This window comes from Phyllobates terribilis, unplaced genomic scaffold, assembly GCF_046119375.1.
Source record: "Phyllobates terribilis strain yellow unplaced genomic scaffold, ASM4611937v1 Scaffold_7__3_contigs__length_470593459, whole genome shotgun sequence".
In the NCBI taxonomy this organism is placed as follows: Eukaryota; Metazoa; Chordata; class Amphibia; order Anura; family Dendrobatidae; genus Phyllobates; species Phyllobates terribilis.
The window spans coordinates 256462619-256476918 of NW_027362767.1; the positions used below are offsets into that span (position 1 = coordinate 256462619).

Consider the following 14300-nt stretch of genomic DNA (forward strand, 5'->3'; position numbering starts at 1 on the left):
TAGTCTCTACTGCTAAAAAAAGGCGACAGCCTGCCTGGTATCTGTTTTGGCATCTGACACATTTCACTGCTCTGTGTGCACAGATTGTAATAATTACAGGCAATGATTATAATGGAGAAAACTTTATTTAACAATACTTTTGACGAACTACAGAATAAAGCGAAGCAGAAATAACCCCTGGGATGGAGAGGAGACCGGCGTGTTGTTGGTCCTATCTGGTGAATGAGAATAGGATACTGCTGGGCTGGAAAGCCCCCTTGCTGAGCTCCGTCTGGGGCTTCTCCGCCAGGGCCTGTGACACCTTAGGCAGCTTCCTTTCTGCATCTTCCAGCCGTGATTTCAGCCTGTCTCCCCAAAACAGACAGGACAAGATTAAGACAAGCACAGAGAAACTTCATTTTTCTGTTCATCTATACTGAATACACCAAGAGGACTTTCTGCAAGCAATTTCCCGTAACTTGTGAATGCAGCTCTGGATGTGACTGGAGCAAAAGACAGAGTAACATCAGATGTATTTGGCATTAAAGGGAATCTGTCACCATGTATTTCCCACACCATTTAAGAGCAGCATAATGTAGGGGCAGAGACACTGATTCCAGTGATATATCACTTACCTTACTGGGCTGCTTGCTGCTGTTTTGATTAAAAACTGTTTTCTCTGCTGCAGATCTTTCAGTTCTCTGAATGCTGAGCTCAGTATATCCCCACCCACACCACTGATTGGCAGCTTTCTGTGTACACTGCGCATAGGCAGAAAGCTACCAATCAGTAGTGGGGGTGGGGTTAGACTACCTGGCAGCAGGTTTACTAGTCCTCTGGTGATAATCTCCTGTTGACAGGTTTAAGTCCATTTACACAAAGTGACTGTTGAGTAGCAATATAGATGTACTGTATTCAACAACTTTTCATAGTGCAGGTTATATGACATGACAGCTCAGAAGAGACAATGAGGATATGAGACAGATTTGTTTTTGCAGATTTTTCCTTTAACTCTTTCACACCATAATGTGAAAAAAATGTGTTACCGCCTCATTCTGTGAGTTTCATACTGACCTGTTATATGTGTTCAGCACTTCTGTCTGTCGCAGAGTTTCCTCTTCTATCATGACCTTGGAACGGTTGTTTTCCTCTTCAAATAGCTTTCTGTAAGGCCATAAGAGATGCATGCATGAAGAGACCGTGCTGGATATTATAGGCTAGATAAGTTATGCCACTTTTTTTAGGTTCCCAGAGTTCTAGGAAATCACCATGTGCAGCTAAAGTGGAACATCTTCCATTGAGACAAGCAGTGACACTACTATGGCCTCTGCCGTATTTTACTATGCACAACGTTACATTTCAGAAACCTCTAAAAGGTCATTTTGATTCTCCCGGTTTGTCTCTAACCCTAATACACACTTATATACTGTATAGTCATTTAGTGCAAGAAGTCCCATGAGGGTGCTCTACGTGTCTCACATTGCACACGTCGCTTGCTCGCTGCGCAGGAAGAGATTTTCTGAAGTCAGGACACCTTTCTCTCTCAGGTCGGCCTCAGTTTCTTCAAGTTCCTGGAGCTTGGCTGACTTCTCCTTTTCTATGATAACAAATGATAGCTTATATATCCAGTGTACATAACTGAGGCCTGTTGCGATAAGGGGCTCCATTCCTCACTGGTAAGTCAGCGATCCCTTACCTTCTAGTAGAAGCTCTTTTTTCCGCTCTTTCATTTCATCGGTCTCTGCTCCAAGTCTTTTTGCATCCTATAAACAACGCACATAATTCAATGAATGGTCAAGTCGTGTTTTACAAGGTGGTTCATGTCATCGGTGATCTGTAGGAAGAGCCAACATTTAGAACCGAATCCCTCTCCCATTGGGCTCCTAGATCCACAGTACCAATGTAGGGCGACACAATGAGTTATCATGGCTATCACTACTATATAGCGCTACACCATTTCACTATACAAATGTATATACACTGCTCAAAAAAATAAAGGGAACACTTAAACAACACAATGTAACTCCAAGTCAATAACACTTCTGTGAAATCTACTTGTCCAGTTATGAAGCAACACTGATTGTGAATCAATTTCTCCAGCTGTTGTGCAAATGGAACAGACAACTGGTAGAAATGATCGGCAATTAGCAAGATACCCCCTATAAAGGAGTGATTCTGCAGGTGGTGACCACAGACCATTTCTCTGTTCTCATCCTTTTTGGCTGTTGTTTTGGTCACTTTTTCATTTTGCCATTGCTCTCACCCTTAGGGGTACCGTAGCATGAGGCGGTGTCTACAGTACGACCCACAGAAGTTGCTCAGGTAGTGCAGTTCATCCAGGATGGCACATCAGTGCGAGCTGTGGCAAGAAGGGTAGCTGTGTCTGTCAGCACAGTGTCCATGTGGCGCCCCTGAGGGTTCGACCGCCACAGGGATGCTGCACTTCTTTAATGGAGTGTAGTGTTCCTCCTCTGAGGTAAGAACAGTGTGATAGTCGTGACCCAACCTTTGCATCCAACACCACACTTCTCCACCAGGGGGGGCTAGTATGCACTAGGTGCTGCTCCCCTGGTTACAGGGAGACTGGGGAACCAAGAGAGAGGGGAACCAGTCAGTGGGTGAGGGTGGAGGACTTACAAGTTAGTTACACTTTAAATTTCATATTTAATAAAAAGCCATTTTGGTTCGAGGTCTTTTGATCGTCTTTAGCCTAGCTCTTTGACTGTCTTTATGCTGTCAATTGCTGAGGGCACTGTGATCTCCCCCCCTAACGCGGATCCTGTGTGGGCCTGCATCGGATGGAGACACAGCCCTCGTACCCTGGCCTTGGGACGAGGGGCAGGTTGTAGACAAGGAATGTCTCAACCTGGTCAAGGACCAGGACCAAGAAGGCCCGGAGCTTAAGAGTGTGGCTCCATAGCAAATGGATCCCAGGCAGGATGCAGACGGAGCGGTGTAAGCCACCTGTCCTCGCCATGCTGATATATTCAGAGAGAGTCCGGCTGCAAGAGGGGTACCGGCCCCCGACACCCGACCTTGCTACTCCATGTCCTGGTCGGGAAAGCCCGGTAGGCCCTGAGGATCCCACCGGGTATCGGATGGAGCGGAGCTGCCACCCGTACCCTTGTTCTGAGAGGAGTTCAGAGGGAGACCCGGCCTATTCGCCCACACACAGACAGGAAAGGGATTCAGTCTGTAGTTCAGGAACACTCTGGTGTAGGGTCCCGACTGAATGCTGGACTTACTCGGAGGTTGTCGGACCCCTGTCCCTGATGATCACAGGACTCCGCGGGGAGCAGGGAGTCGCCTTCCTTCTGCCATCTCTAATGTGAGTAAAGCCTTGGAAGTTCACCCCTATGGCCTCCGGACTGTTTATTCTGCACTACACCGCACGACGCGGCGCCCGTCTTCCTCTACTACTACCCTCTCCATCCTGTCCCTCTGCCCTGAGGCCTTGCTCTGCCTGTGGGGAGTAGTAATAACTCTGGCCGCCATCACACCATGCCTCAGCGGACTGCAGCGGCTCTGGTGGCCTTCACCAGGTGCCACAGGTGGCGTAGTCATAAATCAGCTACTCAACCCGGATAAGCCCACACCATCCTTTTAATGTGACGGCCCTGGGCACGGAGCGGGTCCGGGCCACGGCTACACCCCATCTCTACATCACAGGACCCGACTCCGAGTCCCCCATCTCCCAGGGTAAAGAAAAGGGCTTTTCGAGTAGAGGCGTCACATCCAGAGCATGGAGCAGATACCAGAAGACGTGGAGGGGCCGTAGGAGGGCAACAACCCAGCAGCAGGACCGATACCTCCTCCTTTGTGCAAGGAGGAACAGGAGGAGCACTGCCAGAGCCCTGCAAAATGTGCTCACAGCCCAACACTGTGCAGGACGCTTGCATTCGCCACAGAACACCAGGATTGGCAAAGTCGCCACTGGTGCCCTGTGCTCTTCACAGATGAAAGCAGGTTCACACTGAGCACATGTGACAGACGTGACAGAGTCTGGAGACGCCGTGGAGAGCGATCTGCTGCCTGCAACATCCTTCAGCATGACCGGTTTGGCAGTGGGTCAGTAATGGTGTGGGATGGCATTTCTTTGGAGGGCCGCACAGCCCTCCATGTGCTCGCCAGAGGTAGCCTGACTGCCATTAGGTACTGAGATGAGATCCTCAGACCCCTTGTGAGACCATATGCTGGTGCGGTTGGCCCTGGGTTCCTCCTAATGCAGGACAATGCCAGACCTCATGTGGCTGGAGTGTGTCAGTAGTTCCTGCAAGATGAAGACACTGAAGCTATGGACTGGCCCGCCCGTTCCCCAGACCTGAATCAGATTGACCACATCTGGGACATCATGTCTCGCTCCATCCACCAATGTCACGTTGCACCACAGACTGTCCAGGAGTTGGCGGATGCTTTAGTCCAGGTCTGGGAGGAGATCCCACAGGAGACCATCCGCAACCTCATCAGGAGCATGCCCAGGCATTGTAGGGAGGTCATACAGGCACGTGGAGGCCACACACAATACTGAGCCTCATTTTGACTTCTTTTAAGGACATTACATCAAAGTTGCATCAGCCTGTAGTGTGTTTTTCCACTTTAATTTTGGGGGTGACTCCAAATCCAGGCCTCCATTGGTTAATAAATTTGATTTCCATTGATGATTTTTGTGTGATTTTGTTGTCAGCACATTCAACTTTGTACAGAACAAAGTTTTCAATGAGAATATTTCATTCATTCAGATCTAGGATGTGTTATTTCAGTGTTCCCGTTATTTTTTTGAGCAGTGTATATTGGTCTTCATTCGGAAATTATCGGACCTGTAATATAACATAGTGTGGACACCATAGTGTTAGTCACATGATTCCCTTACCCCGTCATCTACTTACATAAAACTTTGCCAGCGCCTTGTGCTGTTTCATCAGATCCTCCATTTGATCCTGAAATTCAATCCTATATCGGTATAGAAAAAAAATAATTAAGTTCAGAAGTGTGCTGAACTTTGTGGACTGGTCACATCCATGTGCAGATCCTTGTGCTTTCCGTATAGTGGATGGGTGCAGCAGCTGCCTACTATTTACATGCACCAGTTTGGTCCATGAATTTGGCCAGACTAGTGCATGCTGTGATTTTTTTACATGCAGATCTGAGATCCATGTGGAAAGTAATATAACATTGGGTCTATGTGCTGTCCATAGTGCATAAAGACTGCACACGGATCAAAAATACGCTTGTGTAAACTTAGCCAAAGGTGGATCCTAAAACTATGGTGATTCATTGGCTGAATCCAGCGTTTTATTCCCTCACCTCTGTTTTCTCTGCTTTAGCTTCTCTTCCTTAATTTTGGTGGTCAGATCATCAATCCTCTTTTTGCTTTCCTCGGCTTGCTCCAGCATTCTGCGCCAATGTAAAGCATGCAGTGAGATGACGGTGGCGGCACACCTCAGTCCTATTCTTCTCTACTGCGGAGTGGATCGTTTAGTGCAAGTACCATGAGTAGTAGTCCAGTCCTTGTGTCACTACAGATGCTGTATTTTAGCCCAGGTTTAGACTATGGTGTATTGTTTTTGTTACCCTCTCAAATCCTTCATTGCTGACGTGTACTCAGTCTTCTCTCAGCATGAGGTGGTCCATGTCCATGGCCGGTACAAGGAACCTCCCAGATAGTGATATTCCTGTGAATGTGCTGCCTGTAAGGTTTGCTGTTTTGCTTTGATTATGTATTGTCCTGTAGGTCTAATATTTGGTGTCAGGGAAGTCCCCTGTAATCACAATGCTACCTCTGTGTCACAGGCATATATAAGGACCCCAACAAACAGCCCCTCATATCTCAGCTTTCCGGGACCCTGTGCGTGCACATGAGAGAAGTGGGAGATTCCCATCTAAATATTTAGAATTTAGGTTCAACTTTCCAGATCAAGTTAGAAAACTCCTTAAAGGGGCTGTCCAGTCCTCCCTAAGTATCACATGATCCCCGTACAATAAAAAAGTATGCAATCACATCATATAGTCAGTGTTCACTCTGCTTCCTGTCAGTGAATAGCAAGGTATTACTGAGCGCACTAAGCACAAAAGTAACACCACCTCCACTTACTTCTTTTCTTTCTTTAACTGATTGTCACGTTTTAGCTTTAGAAGTCGGACGGTTTCTAAAAGAAAATGTAGATATTTTGTTCTGTTACATTTTATGAGATGATGTAAAGGTTAATAATGTAAGCTAGGACTAATTCATATTTGTAGAAACCCTGAGAAAAGCAATGTGAGGGCCCTCCAAATCACCATACAGTGCCCAAATACTACCAACCTACATTGTGCCCAATTATAATACCATAGTGTACCAGGTAATATCATCCTATAGAGTGCCCAAATAATACCAATCTATATTGTGCCCAATTATAATACCATAGTGTACCAGGTAATATCATCCTATAGAGTGCCCAAATAATACCAATCTATATTGTGCCCAATTATAATACCATAGTGTACCAGGTAATATCATCCTATAGAGTGCCCAAATAATACCAACCTATATTGTGCCCAATTATAATACCAGAGTGTACCAGGTAATATCATCCTATAGAGTGCCCAAATAATACCAACCTATATTGTGCCCAATTATAATACCAGAGTGTACCAGGTAATATCATCCTATAGTGTGCCCAAATAATACCAATCTATGTTGTGCCCAATTATAATACCATAGTGTACCAGGTAATATCATCCTATAGAGTGACCAAATAATACCAATCTGTATTGTGCCCAATTATAATACCATAGTGTACCAGGTAATATCATCCTATAGAGTGCCCAAATAATACCAACCTATATTGTGCCCAATTATAATACCATAGTGTACCAAGTAATATCATCCTATAGAGTGCCCAAATAATACCAACCTATATTGTGCCCAATTATAATACCACAGTGTACCAGGTAATAGCATCCTATAAAGTGCCCAAATAATACCAATCTATATTGTGCCCAATTATAATACCAGAGTGTACCAGGTAATAGCATCCTAGAGAGTGCCCAAATACTATCATACAATACCCAAATATATCACCTGATCGCATACTACCATACTACCATAAGTGCCCAAATAAAACCAATCTATAGCGTCCCTAATTATACTACCACAAAGTACCCCAAAAATATTGTCCTATAGCATGGCCAATTATACAACCATAAAGTGCCAAAATATTATATACCTATATGGTGACCAATTTTCCTACCAAACAGTACACAAATAATATCAACCTATAGCGTCCATAACTTTACTACCACAATGTACCCAAATTATAACGCACCATGGAGTGCACGATTATACCACAATACAGTGGCCAAATATTTCCATAATTCACACATAGTTTTTCTTTTCAATACATTTCTTGCTTTTAGAAGTGGTCTATTGTTGGGTAACCTCCTGCTCACCTTGCTTTTTCAGGAGTGTTTCTTTCAGCGCTGTTTTTTCCGCATATACTGAGATATAAACCCGACAGTACATTACACATCGCCATATACACTGGACAGGATTAGCGCAGTGAATCATGGCTGCTCACATTTCTGTAGTTCCCGCTCTTCTGCTTCTATCTCCTTGTCTAATTCCTGCTTCTCGGCCTCGCTTTGTTCCCGATCTGCACAGGTATAGAACCGCCATTAGATGCTGTTTTTAAAGCCGTCTTACATATCAGGATGTGACAGATTGTAAATTACTGAAGTGTAGAGAAACGTTTGTTTCCAAACCGAATCTTATAGAAGTTATTTCAATGTAGGAATAAGGGCCCCTGCTCATATCAGCTGGTAATGTAACGTAATTAATGTTAATGTGATACTCCACCTCTGTGGCCACTTTATAGATATATGAGAATAACAACCCCCACTATACATTGGAAATACTGTTATTAGCAACTATAATACAATGGCATGGAGGATGGGCGCCCTGTAATATTACATTTCCCCTGAAGGGGCGACATCCTTGTTACCTTTCTGGACCATGGTGATCTTCTTCAGGACATCGTCCATCTTTGGGTCCATACGTCCTGCGGTGTAATAAGAATGTGATACAGGAGGGGCCCTCACCTCCTATAGGTCCAGTGTATTCTGTACATACCTCCTCCCGACATGTCTGCAGTCTGGCCCAACAACGTTTCCATGTCACTACATGAGAAACAGAACAGCTCAGATACACTCAGCTCAGTAGATTTGGTTTCCAGTACCATCTCGATGCTGATGACCCCATTATACACATCGTCTCCTGACCTCACCCTGCATTACTACAAGGCACCAGGGATTGTCTGTAACATCATGTCCTCCCTCTATCTGAACCTGAATCTCTCCAAAACTGAATGTCTCCTTGCCGAGCTGTGTATCTAATCCTATCCTGTGTGATACTGTCTGCTGAGCCGTGTATCTAATCCTATCCTGTGTGATACTGTGTGCTGAGCCGTGTATCTAATCCTATCCTGTGTGATACTGTGTGCTGAGCCGTGTATCTAATCCTATCCTGTGTGATACTGTCTGCTGAGCTGTGTATCTAATCCTATCCTGTGTGATACTGTCTGATGAGCCGTGTACCTAATCCTATCATGTGTGATACTGTCCGCTGAGCTGTGTATCTAATCCTATCCTGTGTGATACTGTCTGATGAGCCGTGTACCTAATCCTATCCTGTATGATACTGTTTGCTGAGCTGTGTATCTAATCCTATCATGTGTGATACTGTCTGCTGAGCCGTGTATCTAATCCTATCCTGTGTGATACTGTCTGCTGAGCCGTGTATCTAATCCCATCCTGTGTGATCCTGTCTGCTGAGCCGTGTATCTAATCCTATCCTGTGTGATACTGTCTGATGAGCCGTGTATCTAATCCTATCCTGTGTGATACAGTCTGATGAGCCATGTACCTAATCCTATCCTGTGTGATACTGTCTGCTGAGCTGTGTATCTAATCCTATCCTGTGTGATACTGTCTGATGAGCCGTGTATCTAATCCTATCCTGTGTGATACAGTCTGATGAGCCATGTACCTAATCCTATCATGTGTGATACTGTCTGCTGAGCTGTGTATCTAATCCTATCCTGTGTGATACTGTCTGCTGAGCTGTGTATCTAATCCTATCCTGTGTGATACTGTCTGCTGAGCTGTGTATCTAATCCTATCCTGTGTGATACTGTCTGCTGAGCCGTGTATCTAATCTTATCCTGTGTGATACTGTCTGCTGAGCTGTGTATCTAATCCTCTCCTGTGAGATACTGTCTGCTGAGCTGTGTATCTAATCCTATCCTGTGTGATACTGTCTGCTGAGCTGTGTATCTAATCCTATCCTATGTGATACTGTCTTCTGAGCTGTGTATCTAATCCTATCCTGTGTGATACTGTCTGATGAGCCGTGTATCTAATCCTATCCTGTGTGATACTGTCTGCTGAGCCATGTATCTAATCCTATCCTGTGTGATACTGTCTGATGAGCTGTGTATCTAATCCTATTCTCTGTGATACTGTCTGCTGAGCTGTGTATCTAATCCTATTCTCTGTGATACTGTCTGCTGATCCGTGTATATAATCCTATCCTGTGTGATACTTAATGCTGAGCTGTGTATCTAATCCTATCCTGTGTGATACTGTCTGTTGAGCCGTGTATCTAATTCTATCCTGTGTGATACTGTCTGCTGAGCTGTGTATCTAATCCTATCCTGTGTGATACTATCTGCTGAGCTGTGTATCTAATCCTATCCTGTGAGATACTGTCTGCTGAGATGTGTATCTAATCCTATCCTGTGAGATACTGTCTGCTGAGCTGTGTATCTAATCCTATACTGTGTGACACTGACTGCTGAGCTGTGTATCTAATCCTATCCTGCGTGATACTGTCTGCTGAGCTGTGTATCTAATCCTATCCTGTGTGATACTGTCTGCTGAGCCGTGTATCTAATCCTATCCTGTGTGATACTGTCTGCTGAGCCGTGTATCTAATCCTATCCTGTGTGATACTGTCTGCTGAGCTGTGTATCTAATCTTATTCTGTGTGATACTGTCTGCTGAGCTGTGTATCTAATCCTATTCTGTGTGATACTGTCTGCTGATCCGTGTATCTAATCCTATCCTGTGTGATACTGTCTGCTGAGCCGTGTATCTAATCCTATCCTGTGTGATACTGTCTGCTGAGCCGTGTATCTAATCCTATTCTGTGTGATAGTTTGCTCAACTGTGTATCTAATCCTATCCTGTGTGATACTGTCTAATGAGCAGTGTACCTAATCCTATCCTGTGTGACACAGTCTGCTCAACTGTGTATCTAATCCTATCCTGTGTGATACTGTCTGCTGATCCGTGTATCTAATCCTATCCTGTGTGATACTGTCTGCTGAGCCGTGTATCTAATCCTATCCTGTGTGATACTGTCTGCTCAACTGTGTATCTATTCCTATCCTGTGTGATACTGTCTGCTGAGCCGTGTATCTAATCCTATTCTCTGTGATACTGTCTGCTGATCCGTGTATCTAGTCCTATCCTGTGTGATACTTAATGCTGAGCTGTGTATCTAATCCTATTCTCTGAGATACTGTCTGCTGAGCTGTGTATCTAATCCTATCCTGTGTGATACTGTCTGCTGAGCTGTGTATCTAATCCTATCCTGTGTGATACTGTCTGCTGAGCTGTGTATGTAATCCTATCCTGTGTGATACTGTCTGCTGAGCCGTGTATCTAATCCTACCATGTGTTATACTGTCTGCTGAGCTGTGTATCTAATCCTACCCTGTGTGATACTGTCTGCTGAACTGTGTATCTAATCCTATCCTGTGTGATACTGTCTGCTGAGCCGTGTATCTAATCCTACCATGTGTGATACTGTCTGCTGAGCTGTGTATCTACTCATTTCCTGTGTGATACTGTCTGCTGAGCTGTGTACCTACTCCTTTCCTGTGTGATACTGTCTGCTGAGCCGAGTATCTAATCCTATCCTGTGTGATACTGTCTGCTGAGCTGTGTATCTAATCCTACCCTGTGTGATACTGTCTGCTGAGCCGTGTATCTAATCCTACCATGTGTTATACTGTCTGCTGAGCTGTGTATCTAATCCTACCATGTGTTATACTGTCTGCTGAGCTGTGTATCTAATCCTACCCTGTGTGATACTGTCTGCTGAGCTGTGTATCTAATCCTATCCTGTGTGATACTGTGTGCTGAGCCGTGTATCTAATCCTACCATGTGTGATACTGTCTGCTGAGCTGTGTATCTAATCCTATCCTGTGTGATACTGTCTGCTGAGCTGTGTATCTACTCCTTTCCTGTGTGATACTGTCTGCTGAGCTGTGTATCTAATCCTATCCTGTGTGATCCTGTCTGCTGAGCTGTGTATCTAATCCTATCCTGTGTGATACTGTCTGCTGAGCTGTGTATCTAATCCTCTCCTGTGTGATACTGTCTGCTGAGCTGTGTATCTAATCCTATCCTGTGTGATCCTGTCTGCTGAGCTGTGTATCTAATCCTATCCTGAGTGATACTGTCTGCTGAGCCGTGTATCTAATCCTATCCTGTGTGATACTGTCTGCTGAGCTTTGTATCTAATCCTTTCCTGTGTGATACTGTCTGATCTGCCCTGGGCTGAGTGTGCCGTGTAGTATCCGGGGACGTTCTGTATTAGGCCACGGCCCCACTATCAGTATTCGGTCAGTATTTTTTCTCAGGAGTGGGAGCCAAAATAAGGTGAGGAACAATCAGAGAAAAGGTATAATAGAAACAAGTCACCAATTCTGTATTTATCACCCACTCCTGGTTTTGTCTCCTACTCCTGAGAAAAAATACTGACCGAATACTGACCGAATACTGATAGTGGGGCCGTGGCCTCGGCCAGTCCAGACATGTCTACCTGTTCCCACACCGATCTCCAGTAACTACTGATGCATGAGGACACGCCGGGAGACCAGATCACTCCAACCAATCAGAAACTGTCTTTCATCCATAGAGCACAGGGTGGAGATGGAAGCAGGGACATGATAGGTGGCCTGCATTTACCTCAGCAATCACCTCATGAGGTAATTATCCCCCAGTCATCCATGTCAGAAGCAGCGATGGGCAGGTTACTCCGCATTATCCAGAGCCCGGCCTTTCTGTACAGGCCAGCATTACTGCAACCACAGCCATCTGAAGCCACAATCCACCTGACAGACCCCAGTACAAGGCAATAGGATATGTTTGAAGACTCAGAATAAGAAAAACATGGTGGCTTTCTTACAGCAACAGCACCAACCCTGACCCTGTGTTGTGTCCGGTATTGCAGCTCCCATCACATAAATGGGGCTGAGTTGTAATACCGGACACAACCCATGGTCAGGGGCAGCGCTGCTTCGGTCAGAAAGCAGTCATGGTACCCGTCATGGCTGAGTAATGACCAGACACTACTGTAACGAGCTGCAAATGGCATAAGAGTCGCCGCCATGTACCACAAATGGTGGTAAGGAGAAGTGGGCTGTTACCATAGTAACCCAGCAGGTCATGGCTTTCAGTTAAAAATTGGGAGCTGAAATAATTAGTTGCTATGGCAACAACCCCAGCAGTTTTGATAAATCCCCTTTACCCTCTCATGACTGGGCATGATTGTTTTTTTTTTTAAGGGAGTAAAGAGGGGGAGGTGCAATGAACCAAAATAACAATTCTGGAGCTCATGATTTTCTTTTTGGCATTATGTATGAATTAAATAATTTTATACTTTGATAACTAGGACCTATTATGAACAAGACAAGACCAAATATGTTTACTTTTATTTTTTTTAGTTTTAGAAATTGATCATCTCCTATGCAGGGGGACCTATATAAGGAAAAAAATGGTACTGAAGGGGCCTTCAGCAGTTCCCAGGCTCCCATCTATGACAGCCCCGTAATTGTGTTGTGGGATAGTGAATAGGAGACGTGTATGCGCTCACCAGCAACCTGGCTATTTAAATGCCGCTGTCACAGATTGACAGTAGCATCTAAATGGTTAAACAGCAGGGAGCAAAGCAAGCCCTGGTAGCTGCTGACACAGGCAGATGCCGGCTGTATGGGCCCACTCCATACACATGCACCCGACTGTAAGGTAGTTATGTCAGAGTGCACACAGAATAGGAAACAAATCTATATCATACATGTCAAACTCGCCCACAGGTTGGTTATATTTGGCCCGCGCAACCAGAACCACCCCAACCCTATGTGGGGTCATTATTCTGTATAGAAGGCAATGTGGGCCCATAATACTATAAAGAGGACTATGTGGGGCCCATTATCCTGTATGGAAAGCAATGTGGGGCCCATAATACTATAATGAGGACTATGTGGGGCCCATTACTCCGTACGAGGACTATGTGGGGCCCATTATTCTGTATAGAGGACTATGTGGGGCCCATTATTCTGTATGGAGGACTATGTGGGGCCCATTATTCTGTATAGAGGACTATGTGGGGCCCATTATTCTGTATGGAGGACAATGTGGGGCCCGTTATTCTGTATAGAGGACTATGTGGGGCCCATTATTCCGTACGAGGACTATGTGGGGCCCATTATTCCGTACGAGGACTATGTGGGGCCCATTATTCCGTACGAGGACTATGTGGGGCCCATTATTCCGTACGAGGACTATGTGGGGCCCGTTATTCTGTATGGAGGACTATGTGGGGCCCATTATTCCGTACGAGGACTATGTGGGGCCCATTATTCCGTACGAGGACTATGTGGGGCCCATTATTCCGTACGAGGACTATGTGGGGCCCATTATTCTGTATGGAGGACTATGTGGGGCCATTATTCTGTATGGAGGACTATGTGGGGCCCATTATTCTGTATGGAGGACTATGTGGGGCCCATTATTCTGTATGGAGGACTATGTGGGGCCCATTATTCTGTATGGAGGACTATGTGGGGCCCGTTATTCTGTATGGAGGACTATGTGGGGCCCGTTATTCTGTATGGAGGACTATGTGGGGCCTGTTATTCTGTATGGAGGACTATGTGGGGCCTGTTATTCTGTATGGAGGATTATGTGGGGCCCATTATTGTGTGGAGGACTATGTAGGGCCCGTTATTCTGTATGGAGGACTATGTGGGGCCCATTATACTGTATGGAGGACTATGTGAGGCCCATTATACTGTATGGAGGACTATGTGAGGCCCATTATACTGTATGGAGCACTATGTGGGGCCCATTATTCTGTATGGAGGACTATGCGAGGCCCATTATACTGTATGGAGGACTATGCGGGGCCCATTATTCTGTATGGATGACTATGTGGGGCCCATTATTCTGTATGGATGACTATGTGGGGCCCATTATTCTGTATGGATGACTATGT

General features: G+C 45.3%; 1 protein-coding gene across 2 annotated transcripts in view; it reads right to left on the bottom strand.

The window, feature by feature from the left end:
• Positions 1-146: 146 nt before the first annotated feature.
• The window catches only part of LOC141154449 (synaptonemal complex central element protein 1-like), a 41607-nt gene continuing 27453 nt past the window's right edge, over positions 147-14300 (bottom strand). Inside the window, exons 4-14 of one of the 2 annotated variants that reach the window (XM_073640382.1) lie at positions 8087-8133; positions 7959-8015; positions 7536-7610; positions 7408-7455; positions 6071-6125; positions 5284-5373; positions 4866-4929; positions 1676-1742; positions 1459-1576; positions 1054-1143; positions 147-344 (exon numbers count right to left, since the gene is read on the bottom strand). In XM_073640382.1, coding sequence (XP_073496483.1) covers positions 212-344; positions 1054-1143; positions 1459-1576; positions 1676-1742; positions 4866-4929; positions 5284-5373; positions 6071-6125; positions 7408-7455; positions 7536-7610; positions 7959-8015; positions 8087-8133 — 844 coding nt within the window. In that variant the 3' untranslated portion in view covers positions 147-211. The remainder of the gene's footprint in view (positions 345-1053; positions 1144-1458; positions 1577-1675; positions 1743-4865; positions 4930-5283; positions 5374-6070; positions 6126-7407; positions 7456-7535; positions 7611-7958; positions 8016-8086; positions 8134-14300) is intronic. The other variant, XM_073640379.1, reaches the window with a different exon arrangement.